This window comes from Stenella coeruleoalba (assembly GCF_951394435.1).
Source record: "Stenella coeruleoalba genome assembly, chromosome: 7".
NCBI classification, from domain to species: Eukaryota; Metazoa; Chordata; class Mammalia; order Artiodactyla; family Delphinidae; genus Stenella; species Stenella coeruleoalba.
Genome location: NC_137153.1, coordinates 69,182,985 through 69,209,686, shown reverse-complemented (window position 1 = coordinate 69,209,686; position 26,702 = coordinate 69,182,985). Strand labels below are relative to the sequence as shown.

Here is a 26,702-nt window from a genome sequence, read left to right as displayed (position 1 = left end):
AAAGTGATAAGGATTCAATAAGCTAACAGCTTTTGTGGGCTTCAAATAGTGCCTGATGCATAGTAAGAGCTCAATAAATGACAACTATTATTATATAGTACTGACTTATAATTACTTGAGGCTTATTAGTCAAGACAATGACTTTATTTTTAATTAGGTGACATCAATTGAAATAGGATATCAGCACAGAAAAATGGGTTGCTTCCAATTCATAAGTGTTAAAAAAAAAAGCTCAGAAGTTAATTGAAAGCCAATGTCAAAACAAAGCTGGGGCAATTTCTTTTCAAGGCAAGAGACAATGATCCAATGAAAAATTATTACATGGAGTGTTTTTGGACCAACCAACAAATGTAATACTATCAACATATGAGATGATACTAAAGTTACACAAAAGGGCTATCCTGTTGCCTTCATCTATTCCTTCTAATGGGCTCCATTCAACTAGAATTTATGGATTTAAATATTATATTTTTAAAATGACAAAACATTCATTTCTAAGTTTGTTTTAAAATGGATAAAAGGCAGCATTCAGCAGTGTATTTATTTGAACAAATTCCATTTGGTGAAAACAAAATAAATGTGGAACACATTTCACATTTTTTATTTTATGCAACTTCAATGCTTTCAATGCTGCATATATTACTAAAAGCACAAAAATAGATGCTGTACTATCAAATTGTAAAGAATACCAAATTGATATAATTATACTTTATAATTTCTTCCAAATATCAAAAGGACAAGTTTTTTTTTCTTAATTAATTTCATGTGTCTCTTATGTGTTCTACAGAATCAGGTAAAACAGGTATATTTTTACTAAGTAGCTCCAAATTTTCATGTTTTAATAACAACTACTATTTATAATAGGTGCTTCGTCTTTCTGACGATGACACCAAAGCCTCCTCAGCTGGGCTGAATGAGCATGTGCCTGAATCAATATGGTAATAAGATACCAAATAAAGTCTGACTTATTCTATTCTACTGTTTTGAGAAGTAGGTGAGAAGGCTTTCTATACCTTTAATAACAAAACTAAAATTTCACCCATAACTTTAGCATTTGTAAAACACCTTTCTCCTCTCCTCATACCACACAGGCACTTTTTCTTCACACTCAAAATTATGAGGAAGCTTCTCACGATGGCACAGAAAAGCAGTGAGTGAGACTAGCTGGATGATGCAGAAAGCATGTGGATGCCTACGGTGCTGCTTGTCCTTCAAGCTGCCTCTCAGCCTCTATCCATCCTTCAGCCACCCAGATGTAGATTAAAACTCTCGGCATGTGCGCTGCCTTCCTCAAACTTTTTGTAACTATTATCAACCAGTAGCTTTCATCACTGGGAGAAGGATCGAGGCCAGGAAAACACTCATGTACTAGTATTAATGGAACATTCTGTGGTTCACTGAGCGTAATGCCTACCAAGAAGATAACAGAAACCTAAAGACAGAAGCCCAGAGCAAAGAAAGAAGTCTAAGATGGCTTTGAAGGCTGTTCGAGGTCATCAATTATTATCATCATCAAATACTTACCTAACCGGTGTGAGATGATATCTCATTGTAGTTTTGATTTGCATTTCTCTAATGATTAATGATGTTGACCATTCTTTCATGTGTTTGTTGGCAATCTGTATGTCTTCTTTGGAGAAATGTCTATTTAGGTCTTCTGCCCACTTTTGGATTGGGTTGTTTGTTTTTTTGTTATTGAGCTGCATGAGCTGCTTATAAATTTTGGAGATTAATCCTTTGTCAGTTGCTTCATTTGCAAATATTTTCTCCCATTCTGAGGGTTGTCTTCTGGTCTTGTTTATGGTTTCCTTTGCTGTGCAAAAGCTTTGAAGTTTCATAGGTGCCATTTGTTTATTTTTGTTTTTATTTCCATTTCTCTAGGAGGTGGGGCAAAAAGGATCTTGCTCTGATTTATGTCATAGAGTGTTCGGCCTATGTTTTCCTCTAAGAGTTTGATAGTGTCTGGCCTTACATTTAGGTTTTTAATCCATTTTGAGTTTATTTTTGTGTATGGCGTTAGGGAGTGTTCTAATTTCATACTTTAACATGTACCTGTCCAGCTTTCCCAGCACCACTTATTGAAGAGGCTGTCTTTTCTCCACTGTATATGCTTGCCTCCTTTATCAACGATAAGGTGACCATATGTGCATGGGTTTATCTCTGGCTCTTCTATCCTGTTCCATTGATCTATATTTATTTTTGTGCCAGTACCATGCTGTCTTGATTACTGTAGCTTTGTAGTATAGTCTGAAGTCAGGGAGCCTGATTCCTCCAGCTCCATTTTTTGTTCTCAAGATTGCTTTGGTTATTCGGGGTCTTTTGTGTTTCCATACAAATTGTGAAATTTTTTGTTCTAGTTCTGTGAAGAATGCCAGTGGTAGTTTGATAGGGATTGCATTGAATCTGTAGATTGCTTTGGGTAGTATAGTCATTTTCACAATGTTGATTCTTCCAATTCAAGAACATTGGATATCTCTCCATCTATTTGTATCATCTTTAATTTCTTTCATCAGTGTCTTATAATTTTCTGCATACAGGTCTTTTGTCTCCTTAGGTAGGTTTATTCCTAGATACTTTATTCTTTTTGTTGCAATGGTAAATGGGAGTGTTTTCTTAATTTCACTTTCAGATTTTTCATCATTAGTGTATAAAAATGCCAGAGATTTCTGTGCATTAATTTTGTATCCTGCTACTTTACCAAATTCATTGATTAGCTCTAATCATTAGAGGAATGTAAATCAAAACTACAGTGAGATATCATCTCACACCAGTCAGAATGGCCATCATCAAAAAATCTAGAAACAATAAATGCTGGAGAGGGTGTGGAGAAAAGGGAACACTCTTGCACTGTTGGCGGGAATGTAAATTGATATAGCCGCTATGGAGAACAGTATGGAGGTTCCTTAAAAAACTACAAATAGAACTACCATATGACCCAGCAATCCCACTGCTGGGCATATACCCTGAGAAAACCATAATTCAAAAAGAGTCATGTACCAAAATGTTCATTGCAGCTCTATTTACAATAGCCAGGACATGGAAGCAACCTACGTGTCCATCAACAGATGAATGGATAAAGAAGATGTGGCACATATATACAATGGAATATTACTCAGCCATAAAAAGAAACGAAATTGAGTTATTTGTAGTGAGGTGGATGGACCTAGAGTCTGTTATACAGAGTGAAGTAAGTCAGAAAGAGAAAAACAAATACTGTATGCTAACATAAGAAAAAAAAAAAAAGGTCATGAAGAACCTAGGGGTAAGACAGGAATAAAGATACAAACCTACTAGAGCATGAACTTGAGGATATGGGGAGGGGGAAGGGTAAGCTGGGACAAAGTGAGAGAGTGGCATGGACATATATACGCTACCAAACGTAAAATAGATAGCTAGTGGGAAGCAGCCGCATAGCACAAGGAGATCAGCTAGGTGGTTTGTGACCACCTAGAGGGGTGGGATAGGGAGGGTGGGAGGGAGAGAGACGCAAGAGGGAAGAGATATGGGAACATATGTATATGTATAACTGATTCACCTTGTTATAAAGCAGAAACTAACACACCATTGTAAAGCAATTATACTCCAATAAAGATGTTAAAAAAAAATTACCTAAGCTTTACCACTTACAAAGTATTTTTATATACATTATTTTATTTGATCCTCACAATAGTCATATGAAGATATAGTATAGATATTTTTATTAATAACTATATTTTGCAGGTGAAGAAATTGAAGAAGTTCAATTGAGACTTCCCTAAGGTCACTTTAACTATTAAGTGAGCAGGAACTTAACTTCTATTATTTCCAAAAACTAACTGCATATTTCCGTCTTCCAGCTATACATTGCTGTATCCCACACAGATAAAGGAAAAGGGGCAAATTGAAGGAAGCAGGTTCCATACTGGACAAAGTGAGCAATTATTCTTATAAACCACTATTTTTCCCTACCTACTTTTAATCATCAGTTCCATTCCTTCCTTTGCTCCTTACCTCCCTTCATTCCTGGTTCTTTCATTTAGAGGACCCAATGGACAGAAACCATTTTGTCCATTTAAATCCCTTAGATCCTGATCTGCACAACCAAAGATATCCCTAGGACAAACCTGCAACCAGTAACTATGGATTCCCTTCTATTACGTTCTCTGGCTATAACAGAAACTGACCTAAGGAATAATGAAATTTGTGGAAATCTCAGACGTAAATATTTCTACAACATGCCATAAAAAGCAGGCAGGCAATAAATAATGAATATAGTATCTAGTGGACCAATACGGTATCTCCTGTTCCCTGCAGGCTGGCCTCACTCAGTGACTGACCTAGAAAAAAAACACTGAGAATAATAAACTAGGCCACAATAAGCAGCAAAATAATATACTAATGAACCTCTAAAGAACTACCTAGATCATCATATTAAGTGTTTACAATCTTTCTGAACTCAAAGCTTACAAGGTCTTGAGGAGCATGTCAAAACGAAGTAAGTGGAAAATGCCAGCAAAAACAATGGAAAAGAAACCTCTAGTGATTAAATGGAGTTGCTAAAGAGCTGAATATCTGCCTTTCATCTAAAACTTAAAATAAAATGAATATTTAACTCTACAGACATCCAACTCCACAGAGATAACCACTGTTAACATTTTTCTAGTCTATTTTATGAAAGCATATGACAGGAGGAGTGTGCGTTTTTAAAACAAATACTATCCAGTACTTATTATTGTACAGAATAGCAGGTGATTAAAAACTCTTAGCATTCCAAGTCCTTCACCTATATGAAATCATCTGAGCATCCCACTAACCCAATGACATAGGAAAAAAGGATATCATCCCTATTTCACAGGGGAGGAAATCAAGGCATGGGACTTGTTTATGGTAGTTGTAGGGATGCGATATGACATAAATGAAATATAGAAAGTAACCCTGGTAGAATGATGCTGTCTCCTTTAAACATTTCCTTCTACACAGTTTCTCTTTCTCTGCCTCTCTGCTCTACTCTCCCCAACACAATGGACATGAAAGCCTATCACAATGTTAACTCCAACAGGTAACTTGAGTCCATTAACAGGGTCTACAGCCCTGTCGATGGGAACTATTCACTCCAAAAGCCAAAAATACTATGTTTTGTTATAAGTGAATTTTCAGGAAAGAAAAGAAAAACAATGGGAGGGCATGAGGCATTTGGAAAAAGAGACCTGATTTGTTCTTTAGAATAGAAAAGGTGCCTAAGAAAGGGCAGAAGTGGCTATAGAAAGGACCAGCAAAACGGGAAGTTGGAGAACAAAAGTCAATTCACGGAATTTACTCCAGGTGAAAGATCTTTAGCTAAACCATCCTCACATATGTACCTCTCATGTGAGAGGAAAGCTGGTCTTGTTTCAGCCTTATAAACGTTTCCCTACATTACCAAACTGATCCTGAAGCAAATTTGGGTTTTCTGTGTTGTTAATGGTGATGGTGGTGCATGTGTGTGTATTTGTATTTTAAAAAAGGAATGACCTAAAGTCAAAGGCAAAAACACTATGATTCTTCTGCCCTGGCATAGAGTGGATCTGTCCCAGCTTACAGGATTTAGAGTCTACAATATAAATGAATTTGGAATTGTTAGACAGCAAAGGAGAAACCCATTGACCACTGCTTTATCAGAAGCACCTCTTCTCTACCCTTGGATGCTATGGGGAATAAAAGATCTTCGAATTGATTTACAGATCAAATTCAACTATTTGAATCACTCATTATTCTAGTTAAGAAGGTTCAATAAAAAGTCAGATTTATTTACAGTTCTGCCCAATTTAGCTACTCGCTTAGGAGGCAAATAATACATATTATGGAGTGAAAACATAGTATTCAAGAAACAAGGAGACATTGACTGAGCACCTGCTATGTGTAAAGATCTGCTACATATAAGACACATTGAGAAGCAAGGGGTTTTATAAACATGAATAACTTCAAAAGGAGAAAAGTATTTCAGAAATATGATTTCAGTATAATGCCTGACTGGACTGTCACAATGGAGCTATATTTAAAAAAACAAACATACAGAAAAAGAAGCTCTACAAAAATAGTACTTTTTGTCAGAGAGCTAAAGATCTGAGAGAAAACTGGCAATCCTAAGAGGATAAAAGATGAAAACAAGTTACTTCCTAATTTTAGGACTATACTACAGACTAGTCAGACTAAATGGAGACTCTGGATGCCTACAGACTGCTTTCCTAACATCAATTTAAAACTATCCAAACATATGCTAAGAATTCTACTCACCTTTAAAACAATGAGTGGATGTGTATGAACTGGAGCTATTATTACACTGACAATGGGAATGTAAAACGGTACGTACAATCACTTCACAAAGTACTTTGGAAGTTTCTTCTAAAGTTAAACATACACTAACCATATGACCCAGCAATTCCACTCACAGGTATTTATCCAAGAAAAATGAAAACATTTGTCTGAACAAAGACTTGTACACAAATGTTCATAGCAACTTTGTTCGTTATAGTCAAAAACTGAAAACAATCAAATGCCCATCAATAGGTGAATGGACCTGTCATGATAGTCATTAAATGGAATATTAATCAGCAATAAAAGAAAAGAACTATTCATACGACAAGATGGATGAATCGCAACATTATGCTGAGCAAAATAAGCCAGACACAAACGAGTGCACGTTGTACGATTCCATTTCTTATGTGGAATTCTAGAAAGCAGATCAGTGATTGCCTGGAGCTGAGAGTCAGATGTGGGCACAGGAAGTTTTGAGGGGTATAGAAATGTTCTATATCAATTGTGGTGGTGGTGATTACATGGATATAAAATTTTAAAAACTCAATTGAGCACTTTTAAAGAGTATATTTTAATGTATATATTGTGCATTTTATAATACATGTACTTCAACTAAGGCGATTTAAAAACATTCTGGAAGTAACATATTTAGAACAAGGAAATAAATATCCCCACTATATGAACTGTACTGTTCAGATCATATCAAGGGTATGGTGTCTACTTCTGTGAACATCTTAAAGCAAACTAAAAATGAAAAAAATTTAAGAGGAAGGTAAGTTGAATGGTGAGTGTGTTGGCAATGTTATCATACATGAGACATGAATGAATGTTTTGTCTGGTGACAAGATGAAATAGGGACCTATAGTTGCCCTCATATGTATGAAGCACTACTCTCTAAGGGGAAGAAACAGACACCTACTGGGTGAAAGTTATAAACACAGGGATTTTGCCCTCAATATACAGAAGATAATAATTACTTTAATGGGAGCTCAAATTAAAAATCAAATCACATTTGTTGAATATTCACTATATTCCAGATACAATGGAATGTGAAGCTTCTAAGAAAGTAGTTATTGAATTCTCATTGCTAAACTCTTCCTGTCAGGCTTACTGGAAAGGGAATTAGTGTGACATATTAGATGCCCTCTAAGAGTCTTCTTTTAGAATATATTTTACCCCTTTTATAAAACTTGAACTGAATTTTATGATTTCAAATTACTGAACTTTATACTTGCTACTAGTACCATGCCTTTCATATTTTGGTATTTAATACATTTTTTAAATTGTGCTTTGCTTTTTAAAATATATTGTTGTTCATCACTAACATACTCAATGCAGATTTCCTGGTTGGTATAAGCCACCTAATGGTAAAATTCCACAGTATGGGAAAATAAAATACACTTTAGAATGATTCACTTTCTGATGAAATTTCAAGAATTACCTAATGATCCAAAAACTGTTGACACAGAAAAAGATAACAAGCTGTCCTATAAATGGAAAATAATTGACCAGGAAAATTGTTTTTCCTGCTTTTCAGGGGGAAAAAAAGCTCCCTAATGTTGGAAATGAGAAAGGTTAGTTTAAAATACATCTTAACTGTGAGGCAGATGTAAAGTATGATGGCATATGTGGTGAACATTAATCACCTCCCTTCACATTTACTCTCCTCTTTTCTTTTCCCAGAAGACAGAACTTTAATTTGGGGATCCAAGGGTTCCAAAGAAGTTAATTCAACCCTTTACTTCAGGGATGGAACACACAGTCCAGCACAATTCAACAATTACAACTTTCAACTATCGTGGCCACCGTGATTGGTTCTGAGGTGAAATATGACCTACACAGGCTGAATCAGAATAAATATCAGGACTTTTGTTAGAAATACTGAGACAAATACTCTTTTTTCGAGTGGAGGTAAATATGGGAGCAATAAGCCTTAGGAGCCAAATCAGAACCAAGACAGCAATATCAGAATGAAGCCAACACCAGGAAGCCAGAATAAAGAAAGGAAGTCATGGAGCCACCGGATCATTCCCAAAGTAGCCCTATCTTTGGATTTTTGAGTTACATCAGCTAATGTATTTCATTTGTGGCCAATATTCATTGAGTCATTTTTTTAAAAAAAAATATCGTTTTTATTACTTGCAACAAAAACTGAGAAGGCAGGAACTTCATGCAAAGGAAAAGACTAGAATGCACAAGGTATCTATAAGACTTTAAAACTGGTTTTTCAATTTACAGCCAAATTCATTACTAAAGTAATTCTGGTGTTAAATACAAACATAATCTAAGTCCCCATTTGTTGAGCAGCTTTTATTTGTCCTATGTGGATATTTCGTATTAGTACGTATTTTAAAACTTGTAAATGTTTTTAGATTCATTTTAACTTCCTCCTCCACATGAGCCTCAGACTTAAAGGGTCTGGGCTACATTTCTTGAATTGGTGGGGTGAAAACAAGATGGTGCCATCTCTATTCTCAATCTGCCACAATCAACTAGAAGTTGGGTCAAAGAGCCATCAACTTCTGGAATTCAGCTCCAAACGGATGAGGGAAATGTGGACAACATGAAGGTAGCCTCTGCTCCACAAAGCTTCTCACTATTCCTCTCGAACCCTGTTTCAGGTTCCAAATAAATCATAGCCCTGAGGATACAGATATAGAACTTTTAATAACGAGAGTACAAAGCTACCAGATGGTAAAATTGCTAAAAAGAAAGCTGCTGTTAAAAGCAAAGGACCCCAGTATTAATGTGACTCATCATTTAAAATATTTGTTAAGAACTATACAGAAAAAAATAGTAATTAAATACTGGTAAGAAAAGACTTAAATGGTCTCACTTACCACTTTGGAATTTTGAGAAACACTGCAGATTCCGATCTATGTTCCTCTGATAAAAAATATCTAAATAAACAAGAAACAGGAAGCTGTCTTTGGTGACATTCAGGTAAAAAATCAATTTCATTTTGTCCACATATCACTTGATTGAGAAAAAAAAATATTCATAGGTGTCTATAGACAGTTTTTAGTGGACAATATCTTCCCCAAGATGTGGGAGGAGAAAAGATAAAGTTCAGTCACATAGTTGACTGTCTTATTAATTGAAAAAAAATGTATTCAGGCTTCCTAATACAGAAATTATGGCAGATTTTCATGGTCTACAATTTTGTGAATAATTTCTCATCCACAATCAGTTAATCTCTAAAACAGAGAGAGAGACAGTGGGGCAGAGAGAGAAATTGAGAGAGAGAAAGAGAGGAGAGAGGATTGAATTCAACCTAAGCTTTTCTCACAGAAAGAATATCAGTCCCAACTTAATTTAAGGTTAAAACTTTAGAGATCAGACTTTAGGATTGTTTTAAAAAGGAATATGTCTTAAATAAGAAACTTCTGTATTTTTAAAAATGGTTTCCTACTGCTTGGCAAAAACAAAGAAAAGAAAGAAAAGGAAACATGGTAGAATAAAAGGGCCAAAAGCCATTTGATCACAGGCAGATTATATTCTATTTCTATATTATCATATATTTCCTCTAATGAGCATGCATTATTTTTATAATATGAAAAGCAAAATCCTGTATTTTAAAATGGATCTGGGCATGTAGAAAGACCTTATGATTCCATATTTTTAAGCGTATAAAACAGCTTTACCTTCCTGCACCACATCCTTCCCTATGTGAGATAAAGTTAACTGCTCCATCCAAAATGATGGTGGAATACTTAAAGCCACTTGACAGTCTCCTTATCACCACCATATTAACCACTGGATATTTCAGCAGTTTAACTATAATGTGCCTAGCTTCCTAGATGTGTAAATTGATGTTTTTTTAAATACAGAAAATTTTCAACCATTATTTCTGAAATAATTTTTATGCCCCATTCTCATGCTCTTCTTTTGTGACTCCAATTACACATATGCTAAATCATTAGATGTTGTCCCTTAAGTCCCTGAGTCTCTGTTCATCTTTCTTCAATCTTTTCTTTCTAGGTTCTTCATATTGAATAAATTTTATTGATATGCTTCAAGTTCACTGATTTTTCTACTATCTCCAATATGCTGTTAAGCTCAACCAATAAAATTTTAATTATAGTTACTGTTCTTTCCAGTTCTAGAATTTCCATTTAGCTCCTTTTTATAGTTTTCATTTCTTTGCCAAGATATCCTATCTATTCACTCATTAAGACCACAGTAACTGTTTTTTGTTTTTTTTAAGTCCTGATATGGGTGTGCATACTTAAGTCTTTGTCAACTAAATCCAATATCTAGGCCATCTCAAGGTCTGTTTTATTTATTTTTTTCTTCACTAGGGAATAAAATTTTCCTGGGTTATTTATTTGTTTGTTTTTTGCATGTCTAATAATTTTCATTGTATATTGAACACTGTGGTAATAAAACATAAAAGTGACAATATATTTGGTCATGTGAAAGTAAATTTATAGACTGTGAAGAACGATAAGACATGTAGATAAAAGCAAACATAAAAGGTGAGGAGAATATTACTAGTAGCTAGGTTCCTAATGGCTTTACTGATGAGGAGGTCCAGTTCCTTGTGAGGCCAGGCTATTCTTTGGGATTTCAAGAGTTATGCCAATATCTAATATGTGTCAAAATTGCACAAGGAGAAAATGTTAAATTGAGGAATAAACCAAATAAATAAAAATAATAAATAACTAAAATAAAGTTTTCAATAACCAGACCCCAGTAATCAAAGGTATGAGTAACATTATTAAACAGATTTTATTTTTAGTAAAAAGATAAATGCTCTCAAAAGATAACAGATTAATATTAAGAAGATTAACATATCCTGAAACAAGTAAATATTTCAATAATTCCTCCAGGGAAAAATACGCTATCACTGGACCCTTAGTTCCAAAATTATTCAAAATACTTCATTCCAGGTGGCTGGTCCTAACTACATTTTTTTAAAGTAAAAAATGAACAATTATTGGAATAAGCTGATTGAGATAACAAATATTTCTTTAATCCAAAAGAAACAGAACAGAGAGAAATTCTAAGTCATATTTGAAATAGAAATAAACATGAGGAAGAAAAAAAAAAGAAATAAACTTTAGAAGAGGGAAAGGATAGGAAATTATTACACCCAAGGGGAATTCTATTACTCAGACATATAAGAAAGGAGATGTAAAAAGTAATGGGTCCAAGCCAATAAACTCCCTAGGAATCTCCAACAAACCAATCACCTCAAAATATGAGTCAATTCTGGTCACCCCTGCAGCCAACTATTCCTACTTAATTAAAAAAAAAAATGTTCCCAATTGAGTAATCCACATTTAGAAGTTAAAATGAAAATGACAAAATCCTAGCAGTTTTCTTTTACAGCACAATTCAAAGTATCCATTACTTTCCAAGCAGCAAATGAAAATGTCAAAAACATTCTTGCTGTAGATATTTAGTTGTTTTCTGCCAAATTAATGAAAGGAAAATATTGCACTTTGAATTGGTTAATTACCACGAGTCCTTCTGCAAAGGGCTCCTGCTTGCAGAATTAAGCCAGCTGTAGTTGGCACACTGCCCTAATATTCATGGAGACTAGACTATAGGCTCCACTGTATTCGAAAGACATTTAGTTTTTGGCATCCATTCATTGGCTTACAAATCATCAGTTCTAACCACTATAGACACTCAACTGTCTGAAGTAAACAGGGCAGAAAGCACCTGCATTTAATAGGGATGTACCACATTCTGCTTCTTTGAAATTTTAAGAGCTAGACTTAAAATACAAAATGAACAAATATACCCTGATTTATATATCTTCTAGAAACTAGAGCTACTTCAACAAAAATCCTCTAGTGACAAAGCTACTTCAAGGAAAACCTCTAGGGATAAGGCAACTTCAGGAAAGGAGGAATTTGCAGAAATTCTTTTTTCTCAGTTCCAGGCCAGAGTGAATGGCCTATTTCAAACACAGGCCTCTTGGGAACCTACATATAGAGCTCATAATTTGTCACTTCCTAGGATCCAAGACAGACAGGTGCTGATCTGCCTACTTCCCAACCTGATAAAATAACCATATCACTACTTAAACCTAAGCACATCTCTCCTTTCTCTCTTCATCATGCCATTCTCTTCTCTACTGAAATTACAAGACATGAAATGCGTTCTCTATGCTGGATGACATATTGGATGTGCTTCTTTGAAATTAAATAGGAATATGTTTCTCATTTTTTTTGAAAAGTACATTCCATTAGTCCTTTTATTTGGGAGAGGAGGAGTAGACTGATATAGAAAATAACTAATAATTTCTCTCTCTTCTTTTTCTCCTCTTTCTAAATAAAATGGAAGAAAACATCCTGAATCAAGACAGATGAACACTGATAAACCTAGGAATACAAGCTGGCTTCTCTAAGATCCGCTTCATCTGGTCCTCACAAGTAAGCACCCTCGGCCTCCAAGTATGTCACCTCCTTATAAAAAGTCTTGCATCAAGGAATGGAAAGAACACAGAAGCCAATAGTTGATCCTAAAAAAGGTCATTCAACATCAACTAAAACATTGATGTACATTAACATCTAAGTATTATGGCAAATGTAAAATTAGTAAGCAATTTTTTTTTAGGATTAAGAAAAAACCCTTAAATTCCTAGTCAAAAACATTTAGAAAACATTAAACATTCAGGCTTTGAGACCTTGACATAATTAATCTACATATATCTTTTAAAAAATTGAAGGTAACACACAATGACAACCAGGATGCTTAAAGGGTCTAGAAACCATCGGAGAAACAGTATACAAATAAACAAAAGAAGGTAGAAAAAGAGAAACAGGGAACAAAGAACAGATGGGGCAGAGAACAAACAGTAAGATGACACACTTACAATGAACCATATCAACAACCACAGTAAATATAAATGATCTAAACACTCCAGTTAAAAGACACATATTATCACACTCCTAAAAAAGCAAGACCCAACAATATGTTGTCTTTGAAAAATGTACCTTAAATATAGACACAAACAGGGTAAAAGCAAAAGGATAGAAAAAGACACACCATACTAACACTAGTCAAAAGAAAACTGGAGTGGCTATACCAATATCAGAAAAAGTTGACTTCAGAAAAGAACTATTACCAGGAATACAGAGGATAATTTCATAATAATAAACTGGTCGATTCATCAAGAGAACATAATAATCCTAAATGCTTATGCACCTAATAAAGAGCTTTAAAATACATGAAACAAAAACTGATAGAAACCAAGATATAGAATATTCTGGCCATAATACAAGTCTCAAATTTAAAAGAATTCAAGTCATACAAAGTATATTCTCTGCTCACAAATGGACTAAATTAGAAAACAATAACAGAAAGATCTCTGGAAAGCTCCCAAGTATTTTAGAATTAAATAAGACATTTCTAAATAACCAAAGAGTCAAAGAAGAAACAAAAAGTGGAGTTAGAAAGTATTTCCAACTGAATAAAAATGAAAACACACCACATTAAACTTTATGGGATGCTGCTAAAGCAGTTTTTAGAGGGAGATCTGTAGTACACAACATCTATATTAGAAAAAAGGAAAGGTCTCAACTCAATGACTTCAGCTTCTACCCTAAGACCAGGAAAAAGCAGGGCATCTAAAACCCAAAGTAAGCAGAAGAGAGTAAATAATAAAGATCATAGCAGAATTCAGTGAGGTAGAAAATAGTAAAACAGGAAAAGTAAATGAAACAGAAAGCTTACTCTTTAAAACGGTCAACAAATTGATAGATGTCTAGACAGACATGTCTGATCAGAAGTTAAAGATGTCAGGAATGACAGAAGTGACATCACTAATCGACAGATCATATGGGAATATAACAACTTTATACCAATAACCTTGACAACTTAGAAAAAATAATCAATTCCTTGAAAGACACAAATTACCAAAGCTCATTCAAGAAGAAATAGATAATGTGAGTACACCTCTACCTACTACAGAAATTGAATTTATAGTTAAAAACATTCCCACAAGAAAAATTGCAGGCCCAGATGGCTTCACTGAAGAATAATCCTAACAGTTTTCCCAAAAATTACAGAGGAAAGAATACTTTCCAATCTATACTCTGAGACCAGCATTACTCTGATACCAAAACCAGACATAGATTTTTTTTTTTTTTTTTTGCGGTACGCGGGCCTCTCACTGTCTTGGCCTCTCCCGTTGAGGAGCACAGGCTCCGGACGCGCAAGCTCAGTGGCCATGGCTCACGGGCCCAGCCGCTCCGCGGCATGTGGGATCCTCCCAGACTGGGGCACGAAGCAGCGTCCCCTGCATCGGCAGGCGGACTCCCAACCACTACACCACCAGGGAAGCCCCGACGTAGATATTTTTTAAAGGAAACTAGAGACCAATATTCCCCATAAACATAAATAAAAATTCTAAAAAGCTAAATCTAACAATATCCATAAAAGATAATATATCAAGACCAAGTGGAGTCAATCATTGGTTTCAAAGGTAGTTCAGGGTTTCAGGGATGGTGAATTAAATGTAATTCACCATGTCAAGAAACTAAAAAAAGAATACCTTAGGATCACCTAAATAGGTACCAAAAAGGATCTTGCTGTGATTTACGTCATAGAGTGTTCTGCCTATGTTTTCCTCTGAGAGTTTTATAGTGTCTGGCCTTACATTTAGGTCTTTGATCCATTTTGAGCTTATTTTTGTGTATGGTGTTAGGAAGTGTTCTGATTTCATTCTTTTACATGTAGCTGTCCAGTTTTCCCAGCACCACTTATTGAAGAGGCTGCTTTTCTCCACTGTATATTCTTGCCTCCGTTACCAAAGATAAGGTGACCATATGTGCGTGGGTTTATCTCTGGGCTTTCTACCCTGTTCCATTGATCTATATTTCTGTTTTTGTACCAGTACCAAACTGCCTTGATTACTGTAGCTTTGTAGTAGAGTCTGAAGTCAGGGAGCCTGATTCCTCCAGCTCTGCTTTTCTTTCTCAAGATTGCTTTGGCCATTCGGGGTCTTTTGTGTTTCCATACATACTGTAAAATTTTTTGTTCTAGTTCTGTGAAAAATGCCAGTGGTAGTTTGATAGGGATTGCATTGAATCTGTAGATTGCTTTGGGTAGTATAGTCATTTTCACAATGTTGATTCTTCCAATCCAAGAATGTGGTATATTTCTCCATCTGTTTGTATCGTCTTTAATTTCTTTCATCAGTGTCTCATAGTTTTCTGCATACAGGTCTTTTCTCTCCTTAGGTAGGTTTATTCCTAGGTATTTTATTCTTTTTGTTGCAATGGTAAATGCGAGTGTTTCCTTGATCTATCTTTCTGATTTTTTGTTGTTAGTGTATAGGAATGCAAGAGATTTCTGTGCATTAATTTTGTATCCTGCTACATTACCAAATTCATTGATTAGCTCTAGTAGTTTTCTAATGGCATCTTTAGGATTACCTACGTAGAGTATCATGTCATCTGCAAACAGTGACAGTTTTACTTCTTCTTTTCCAATTTGGATTCTTTTTATTTCTTTTTCTTCTCTGATTGCCATGGCTAAAACTCCCCAAACTATGCTGAATAACAGTGGTGAGAGTGGGCACCCTTGTCTTTTTCCTGATCTTAGAGGAAATGCTTTCAGTTTTTCACCTTTGAGAATGATGTTGGCTGTGGGTTTGTCAATATGGCTTTTACTATGCTGAGGTAGGTTCCCTCTATGCCCACTTTCTGGAAAGTTTTTATCATAAATGGGTGCTGAATTTTGTCAAAAGCTTTTTCTGCATCTATTGAGATTATCCTACAGCAATGGAAATAAAAACAAAAATAAACAAATGGGACCTAATGAAACTTAAAATCTTTTGCACAGGGCTTCCCTGGTGGCACAGTGGTTGATAGTCCGCCTGCCGATTCAGGGGACACAGGTTCGTGCCCCGGTCCAGGAAGATCCCACATGCCGTGCAGCAGTGAGGCCCGTGAGCCATGGCTGCTGAGCCTGCGCGTCCGGAGCCTGTGCTCTGCAATGGGAGAGGCCACAACAGTGAGAGGCCCGTGTACAGCAAAAAAGAAAAAAAAAATCTTTCGCACAGCAAAGGAAACCATAAACAAGATGAAAGGACAACCCTCAGAATGGGAGAAAATATTTGCAAACGAAGCAACTGACAAAGGATTAATCTCCAAAATACACAAGCAGCTCATGCAGTGCAATATCAAAAAAATAAACCGAATCCAAAAATGGGCGGAAGACCTAAATAGACATTCCTCCAAAGAAGACATACAAATTGCCAACAAACATATGAAAAGATACTCAATGTCACTAATCATTAGAGAACTGCAAATCAAAACTGCAATGAAGCATCACCTCACACCACTCAGAATGGCCATGATAAAAAATCTACAAACAATAAATGCTGGAGAGGGTGTGGAGAAAAGGGAACCCTCTTGCAATGTTGGTGGGAATGTACATTGATACAGCCACTACGGAGCACAGTATGGAGGTTCTTTAAAAAATTGAACTACCATATGACCCAGCAATCCCACTACTGGGCATATACCCTGAGAAAATCATAATTCAAAAAGAGTCATGTACCACAATGTTCACTGCAGCATTATTTACAATAGCCAGGACATGGAAGCAACCTAAGTGTCCATCAACAGATGAATGGATAGAGAAGATGTGGCACATATATACAATGGAATATTACTCAGCCATAAAAGGAAATGAAATTGAGTCATTTGTAGTGAGGTAGATGGACCTAGAGTCTGTTATACAAAGTGAAGTCAGAAAGAGAAAAACACATACGGGATGCTAACGCATACATACGGAATCTGAAAAAAATGGTAGTGATGAACCTAGTGGCAAGGCAGGAATAAAGACGCAGACGTAGCGAATGGACTTGAGGACACGGGGGGTAAGGGGAAGCTGGGACGAACTGAGAGAGTAGCACTGACATATATACACTGCCAAATGTAAAATGGACGGCTAGTGAGAAGCTGCTGCATAGCACAGGGAGATCAGCTCAATGCTTTGTGACAACCTAGAAGGGTGGGATAGCAAGGCTCAAGAGGCAGGGGATATGGGGATATATGTATACATATAGCTGATTCACTTTGTTGTACAGCAGAAACTAACACAACATTTAAAGCAATTATACTCCAATAAAGGTATTTTTAAAATAAATAAATAAAAAATAGAAAAAAAAAAGGTACCAAAAACGTATTTGACAAAATCCAATATCCATTTCTGATAAAAACCCTCTGCAGAGGAGACAACAAAAGAACAATTATTTAGCCTGATAAAGTGCATCTATGACAAACCTACAGTTAACATCGTACTTAATGGTGAAAGACTGACTGCTTCTCCTCTATGAGCAGGAACAAGATAGAAATGGTTGCTCCTATCACTTCTGTTCTTTGTTATGCTGGAGGTTCTAGCCAGTGCAACTGGGCAAGAAAAAGAAATGAAAGGTATTGAGAAAGGAAGATGTAAAACTTTCTTTATTCACAAACAACATGATCTTCTATGTAGAAACTCAGACAGAATCTATAAAATAGCTACAAGAACTATTAAGTTTTAAACAGTTTCAAGACACCAGGGCTCCTTTGAGAAATTGCTAATTCTAAGGCTTGGGCACGGAAAATATAAGATGAGCCTTAGGCATCTTGTAGTGTGAAAAAACAAGAAAGTGCTGAGAAAAGGAAAAAAAGACACACAAAAAAGATGGAAGTAAGTCCAAGGGACACAAGACCCAACCTAGAAGAGCTCCCAAAGGCCAGAGCTGGAATAAGTTAAGTGATAATATTTAAAAAATCAATCATATGTCTATTTACTAATAAACAAACATTGGAAGTTACAATTAAAAAGCAATACCATTTACAATAGCATCAATACATATGAAACACTTAGGAATAAATCTGACAAAAGATGTGTAAGACCTGTACACTGACAACTACAAAACATTTCTGAAAGAAGTTAAAGACATAAATAAATGGAGAGGTATTATTTAGTCACGGATTATATGACTCAATATTGTTAAGTTCTTCCCAAATTGTTCTAAAGATTCTATACAATTCAAATCCAAATCCCAATAGGCTTTTTTTTGGTAGAAATTGACAAAGTGATTCTAAAATTCATAAAAAAAAGCAAATGACATAGAATAGACAAACAACTTTGAAAAAGAAGAAAAGAGGGCTAACAAAATTACCTGATTTCAAACTTTACTATGAATCTACAATAATCAAGACAATAAGTTATTGGAGTAAAAATAGACAAACACACCAACAAATAGAATACAGTTCCAAAACTGACCCATACCTAAATGGACAACCAGTTTTCAACAAAGATGCAAAGGCTTTTCAGTGGAGAAAGGACAGCCTTTTAAACAAATATTGCTGGAACAGTTGGATATTCATATTTTTAAAAAGTGAACCCTCATCCATCTCACAACATATACAAAAACTAACTCAAAATGGATTGCAGGGTACAGGTTAACAACTCTGAAACTGCTTTACATGTATACTGGGGTTGAACAAATAAGTACTAAATGGATGGTGAGAACCATGTTTCTCACTGCTGGAGAAAGACATTATGGAAAAACATTATGTGGTAATGGAAAAGAGCAACATCAGTATGATTCACATTTAGCTTAATACAGATAAAAATGGATAGATGCAGAAGTAATTATAGATGTGTATATCCATCAGTTAACATACATACATATATTTCCTGGCTCTGCTTGCTGAGAGAACCTAGACATAGTGACACCCCAGTAGCAGAAACCAGCATATCCAGTGCCCACATCTTGGTTCCTAAATAACATACCCCCAGAAAAGTATCTAGGGCTCCTTTGAGAAATGGCTGATTCTAAGGCTGGAGCACTGAAAATATACGATGACCTTAGGCATCTTGTAGTGTCAGGAAACAAAGTGCTGAGAAGAGAAAAAAAAAAAGGAAAAGAGTAAGTCCAAGGGACACAGGAGTCAACCTACAGGAGCTGGAATGGCCAGAACTAGAATAAGTTGAGTGGCAAAATAAAAACATAGTACTTGATTATAACTTAAAGTATAAAACTAATATACATGAATCCATACTGGCATAATAAATTATTGAAGAAATAAATAAGTGGAGAAGAAGAGACAAATAATAAATACCATTTATAGTACTGATCTTACAAAAGGATTCCAAATAATTTATGTAGATACTCATCTCCAGGAAGTAAAGCATAATTCCTCCCCCCACCTCCCTGGAGCATGGGCTATACTTAGTGACTTGCTTCCAAAAAAGTGGAAGTGACTTGCTTCCATGCTTTAGCATGGAAAGGGTAAGAAAAAACAAAAAGATTAACTTTACAGTGGAGAAACCTGGCAAATATCACTTTGGCTGGGTGATCATGGTTAAGCAGCACCGGTGATAAAGCATGTTGATAGCATGTGTCCACCCACGCCCACTTCTCCCAAAAATCATCCCAATCTAATGAAGAGAAACATCAGACAACCCCAAATTGAGGGACATTCTACAAAATATCTGACCTGTACTGCTCAAGATGGTCATGGTCATTAAAAATAAGGAAAGACTAAGAAACTGTCAAGGATCAGAGAAGACTAAGGGGGCATGAGCCCTAAACACAATAAGAAATTCTGGACTGAATTCTGGAACAGAAAACAGTTAAAATAAACTGGTGAGGGCTTCCCTGGTGGCGCAGTGGTTGAGAGTCCGCCTGCCGATGCAGGGGACACGGGTTCGTGCCCCGGTCCGGGAAAATCCCACATGCCACGGAGCGGCTGGGCCCGTGAGCCATGGCCGCTGAGCCTGCGTTTCCAGAGCCTGTGCTCCGCAATGGGAGAGGCCGCAACAGTGAGAGGCCCGCGTACCGCAAAAAAAAAAACCCCAAAACTGGTGAAATCTAAATAAAGTCTTAAGTGTAGTTAATAGTAATGTACCTATATTGACTGCCTAGTTTCGACAAATTTACCATGGGTATATAAGATGTTAATAATAAGACAAAGTGGATGAGTGGTATACAGGAACTCTATATACTACCTTTGCAACTTTTCTGCAAGTCTAAAACTATTCCAAAGTAAAAATTTTATTATAAAAATGGATTATAGACATAAGTGTAAAAAGTAAAACCATAAAACTTCTATAACAAAATATGTAATAAAATATTTTAGACTTTGAGTTAGGTAAAGATTTTTTAGAAAAGATGCCAACAGTATAATCCAGAAAAGGTAAAATTGATAAATTAGATTTTACCAAAATTAAACCTTCTGCTATTTGAAAGACACTGTTTGGGAATGAAAAGACAAGCTGACTAGGAGAAAATATCTGCAAATCATATATCCAGTACAAGACTTGTATCAATAATGTATAAAGAACTCTTAAAATTCAATAATAACCTGATTTAAAATGGACAAAAGATCTGAACAGACACCAGAGAAGATATAAAGATAATAAATGAGCACATGTTCAAAATCATTAACCTTAGGATGATGCAAATTAATACCACAAGGAAAAACCACTACACACACTTTAGAATGAGCTTGGTTTACCAAGCATTGGTAAGGATGCAGAGGAACTAGAACTCTCTTACTATGCTGGTGGGGATGTAAAAACGTACCATCAGTTTGAAAAGTTTGGAAGTTTCTTAAATATTTAAACATATTACCCATGATATTACCCATTTAAACATATTACCCATTTAAACATATTACCGTCATATAACCCAACTATTCTACTCCTAGGTATTTACCCTCCTCCCCCAAAAAGAAAGCCTATGTCCATACAAGGTCTTATAACATCAATGGTCATAATTACTTTAATCGTAATACTCAATAACTGGACATAATCCAATTGTCCATCAACAGGTGAATGGATAAACTAACTGTGGTATATCCTTATAATGGGACAATACTCATCAATAAAAGGAAATAAAATATTGTTACCTGCAACAATATGGATAAATCTCAAAATAAGTATGCTGACTGAAAGAAGCCAGACAAAAAAAAAGAATGCATACTGTATGATTTCATTTATATAAACTTCAGGAAATGTAAACTAATTTATATTGACAGAAACAGAGGAGTAATTGCAGGGGTTGGGAGGGTGGGACCGGGCTTGATGGGACAGGGAGTGGTGGAACAAAGAGAATATAAAAAGACACAAGGAAACTATTGGGGTGACTGCATAGCCATTACTTTGATTGCAGTTATGGTTTCACAGATATGTGCATATATCAAAGTTGTATACTTTACATATGTGCAGTTTATTTTATGTCACATATACTTCAACAAACCTGTTTTTTTAAAAAAATCAACAACCACAAAACCTGGAAAACCTGAAAATACACTAAGCCTGGAAATGAGAAGCTTGAAAAAAGGGATGATGGCTTTTGACAAACAGCTGATGGCACAGCAAGTGAAAGATTGATTAAACTTGGTCTATGTGGCTTCAAGAGAGAACTAGTACCCACGCAGTAGAAATGAAAAAGAAGCTGCGTCAGATACACGAGAAGAATATTCTACAATTCCAATTCGAGCTGTCCAAACATGGATTTCTCTGTAGGGTAAAGCACCCTTGCAAAGGAGTTTAAGCAGAAACTCAAACAATCACCTGTTAAGTGAGGTCCTAGAAGAAATTCCCACTTGAGATAGGAGACAGTATTTCTTCATCTTTAAAGGTACTAGTTATAAAAACAGAATAGTTTCCACTTGGGGAGAAATTTATTTAATCATATTCATCAGACCATAAAGCCACCGACACCAAATATTTTGAATGGTTTACAGTATTCGGGAATATATGAGCAAGGTCAATGAACACACTTGTCAATCGTCAACTGGGTCATCCACACAGGGAAAGCAATAAAGAAGGCTTCAAAAATAAACATAGTTTGTAAAATATGTATTTATCTTGTTCATCTGTTTTTGCACATACTAAATTTTTATAAATTTCTTGAGGGAAAGGAGCACTTATAATGTTTACCATGTAATTCTAAGTACTTATAAGTCAATAACTAATAATAATTGCTGCCATTTATTGAATATATATTACAAGCCTAGAAATTTGAGCAAAGCATTTTGAACACATGAACTTTACAATACTGCAAGATAGCTATTATCCCCATTTTACAAATGAAAAATCATAGGCTGAGGGAAGTTAAGGGGACCTTCACATTGAGGATCTGAAGTCAAGTCTGGCTCCAAAGCCCAATGATATAAGATTGCCTCCTAGTTCACTGAAGAAATAGGGACCATCTGATGGTCACTGTGTAATCTCTTTCCTCCCTATCCAAATATTTCCTATAATCCTGCCCAATTTATTTTTCAAAAATACAAATTTTCTCATGTTATTCATCCAGCTTCATTTCCCTCAGTGCCTTGTAACTCCTCTCCTTACAAGTCTAAACTCATCAACATGGTGAATGAGAGACCTTCCTGTCCACTTTTCCAACACCACTTCCATTTATTTCTCCTGTATATTCCAGATATACTAAAATACTGGCAAGTCTTATGAAATGCAATACATCTGTACTTTCTGTTTTCACTTCCCTGAATGCCCTTCCTCTTATTTTCAGCCTGGTGAAGAAACTTTTATCCTTCCAGACTCACTTTAAATATTGTCTCCTCTATTGAAATCTTCATTGACATTCCAGCAACAATTAGAGTACCTTGTTTTACATGTACATCACTCTATTCATACTAATAATTATTTGCGATTTTGTTTCTTGCAAAAAAAAAATCTCAAAAACAGTTATTCATCTCTAAATCACCAGTACCCAAGCCCAATTCCTGACATACGGGAAAGGTTCAATAAATGTTTATTGACTAAATGAATGGATGATGGACAGGTGGATGAATAAGGAATTAGATGGCTATGGTAACCAGTAACAAGAATTAAACTAAACTTGAATTAAACAAGAATAAGGAAAACATAAGGGTTTTCCCTTTTTATTGATATACAAAAGAAATTGTACTGCCTATGACAGAGATATACTAGTTGACACAATTATAACAGACACACTACACCTTGTTAATTCTACATGAGTTCATCCTAAATTATGCCTTAATTGAAGCAACTATTATTACCTAGCCTATTTGATCGTGCAGCCCTATTAAAACAGTTTATTCAATCAAAACTAAGGGTATATATAATTTGATGCAAAAATTAATTCTCAAGACTATATAAAATGGTTGGAAACCAGGGGATCTGTGAACTACTCTGATTACTTGTCAAGGAGAAAGCCAGAGAAATAAACTTTTTGTGACCTCCTCCCAGAAACAAAACTATTCACAGATTTTACCATTTCAAGATACAACCTTGTTTAGAGTTCTCCTGCAGATAATACGACATCAAAAAACCTCCCACCATTTAAAATTTCAGGTTCCTTGCTTCCATTCTTCATGATTTAAAATTAAAATATTTTGATGCCTGGCCAATGTATCTTTGATTAAGTTCCTAAAATCAGTCTTAATATATAAGGGGGATAATTTAAGGTACATTTTGGGGGGCTTCTTTTTTCATCTTATTCACTTGTACAGAGCTGACATGGAAATAGCTTAGTTTCCTGTTGGACACTGGTGTTTTATGTTATAATCAGGCTAGACCTAATTCTTTTTAAAAATGCAAAATAAGATGGAACTAAAAAAAAGTCAAGAAGCTTTGAGAACCACTCTCAGCTAATGGAAAAATTATTTTAATTACAAGAGAAATGTTCGAAAGCAATCTTCCAGGTGAAAACAAAGCATTAGTTATCGGCTGAGGAAAATGCTTTTCCTAAAGAAATATTCACATGTGCAGAAATCCTTAGTCTATGAAATAAACGCCTTATACAGGTAGGTAAAAAAAAATTCACACCTTGGTAATTTTCTTCTAAAATGCTGCCTCATTATAGCAATAACATTTTGATTTATGCTAGAAAGGGTTCCTTTCTGAAAAATTAAAATGTATTTTAAAAAACACATAGGAAGAAAACTGTGGTGCTCTATAAAGTACTCAAACAGTATATAGCAGTCAGCTTTGCTTTAAAAGGACAAAAGAAGCCATTTTAAACCACATTAACTGTAATCGTCTTTTTTTTCTGAAACATGATAGTAAAATGGGGATAATAACTGAATGATTTCAGATCCCAGCACTGAAAAATTTGGACTATAAAATGAAAAGACAAAAACAAAACTTTGGGCTAAGCTGTCCATTAAACAAAAGGAGAATATTTTCCAAAAGCTGGTGTAAATTTTCTCAGATTAGGCGGCAAACACAAGATATGCAATTTGTTTTGATTTTTCCCTTTGCTATCTTCAACTTTGTTCCTGAGTTTCCTTTTATAAATAAACAGGTTAACATAAGGAGGTAACTGATTGCTTAACTTATCACATGTGATCTTTCAAGGGAAATGTTTCAGTTCATTCAAGTTCTGGCTCCTTTCAATATTTCTTGTCTCCTACATGAGAATATGATATTCCATAAAAGGAAAGAACACCATGTGTGAATTAAGTAAGAAGGGTTCATGAGAGAACTGGAATCTAGTTACACAAACACACTTCCCTACAGGTGGATATAAGTTCAGAAATCTCTGAAATCTCATCTTTAAAGGCTAGCAGTGCTTTTTTAATTATGCTAAAAGTCCCTTGTCTGCTTGATCTCTCATGAACAATTTTAATCAGGCAAGCCTAATGCACTCCGTCTCACAGACAACTTACCAGAGCTCTCAACTATGAGCTAATGGGAAGACAAGGAACCACAAGGATTTTTATTAAAAGGAAAAAATGGCCAGCCTAGAGATTTGGCCAGCAATAAAGATTAAATCATCCTTTTTCCCCACTCAGCCTACTTAAGAACTACAGACATGTAATTAATTTGCTCTTGAGATTTACTCTGTAAACATAAACACACCATTTAAAACATATTACATCCTTACAACTCACAGTGGTTTTTCATTTTTCTCCTTTCCCATTCACAAATGGACTATTATACTAACAACCAGTTTGCCAGACTCTAAGAATAACCCCTAAAATGTATCTCTTCCACCCAAAAGGAGAGCCACAATCACTCTCTTTAGTCTATAAGACTCCTGACAAGATCAAAATGAATGTGAAATGATAATTAGAAGGACCAAAAATAACCCCATATCCACCTTTTAGTTGATCCCCAAGTGCACTTGCTCCTTTAGCTATCTCCAGTCCTCAGTCCATTCTGAGGCCCTTTCAGTACAGCAGCCTACCCCAACCTTCATTTTTCAACTGCTCTAAACTACCTAAACCTAAGAGCCGCCATTTTAAACTCCTTTCTCTTAATCAATACAACCCATAAACTCCAAAAATGTATTGATGGTTGCCCTGATCCTAAGTGTCGGCGTGTATGCTACACTGAATTGATTTTCTCTATCTTGATCTCCCAAACTGCTTTGAAATTAAAAATTCAAAATTGTAAACGCTGATCATAGTTTACCTGATTAGTTGCTGTGTGGTTTGTAGCATATTCTCAACCCCCTCTGTGCCTCATTTCTTTCATCTGTAATACTGTAATTAACAATACACTCCCTTAAAGAGTTGATGTAAGAATAAAATGACATAATAAATAAAAGAGTTGATGTAAGGATTAAATGACATAATACACCTGGCACACTCTGCACACTTAATACATTTAAGTTTCCCTTAAGTCCCAGATCAGTGTTTCTGGGCCCTTCAAGCATAATCTTTAGCATTTCTGTCAGAACCACCAAGAAGATACTCAGTTTCTCACATTCTCCCTGGCAATCTTTGCCAGCCTCAGGACTCACCAGTAACCCTTACTCAGACCCTTTTTTATTTCCCCATCTCTACACTCAGCTCTATCCCTTTTGAGGTTTGCCAGCTATTTTCATTCTAGGGCTCCCTGGGCATCTCTGCCTCACTCAGTTTTTCTGTGCACTGAGTCACGTTTGCTTATTCATTAGAGAGTGCTTCATTTACCTTTGCTACAGTTTTGACCTGCCTGGTTCTTTTCCTCATTAGTGCTATGCTTCTTACTAATTGCAATTGCACACCATCAGTTTAATTCGACGCTTTTCTATTTTCATTGACTCAAAAGACTACTCCTCACAGTTAAACTAAGAGACAGCAAATTAAAATATAATAGATTAGGATAAATAGTGATGACTATAGCCCAGGAAAAAACATTTGGTTAATTCTAGGAAAATAATTTTTTTTTTTTTACAATCAACATACACTATATGCATTTCACCTATCAGATCCTGTGATTCTTCTGACCTGGTTGTTTGATGAGCTGTAAAAATTCAACTTGCTTACTAAAATGGTAGATGCTGAAGAGCAAAAGAGAATACTTGCCTAGTAAGGCAGGTCAAACAATAAAATTCAGAAATAAGCTTTTAAGAAATGTTCATCAGTACTACTAAGATTGCAAATATACACACACACAAATCCCTTTAAACTGTCCCCACCTAAAGAGTTGTCTGATCTATCTACAAATATCTCAGATTAAGAAAAACCTCAATGCTAGAGTTAGAA

General features: G+C 35.5%; 1 protein-coding gene across 17 annotated transcripts in view; it reads right to left on the bottom strand.

Annotated features, from left to right (window-relative positions):
* The window catches only part of RFX3 (regulatory factor X3), a 289,212-nt gene that overhangs the window by 177,891 nt on the left and 84,619 nt on the right, over nt 1-26,702 (bottom strand). For 4 of the 17 annotated variants that reach the window (XM_079927666.1, XM_079927668.1, XM_079927658.1 and 1 more), the window contains one exon: nt 9,114-9,173. The exons of 11 other annotated variants lie outside the window; for them this stretch is intronic. In XM_079927666.1, the coding sequence (XP_079783792.1) occupies nt 9,114-9,173 (60 nt within the window). Of the gene's footprint in view, nt 1-9,113; nt 9,174-19,026; nt 19,116-25,644; nt 25,659-26,702 lie in introns of those variants that run through there. 2 more of the 17 variants (XM_079927665.1, XM_079927664.1) reach the window with 2 other exon arrangements.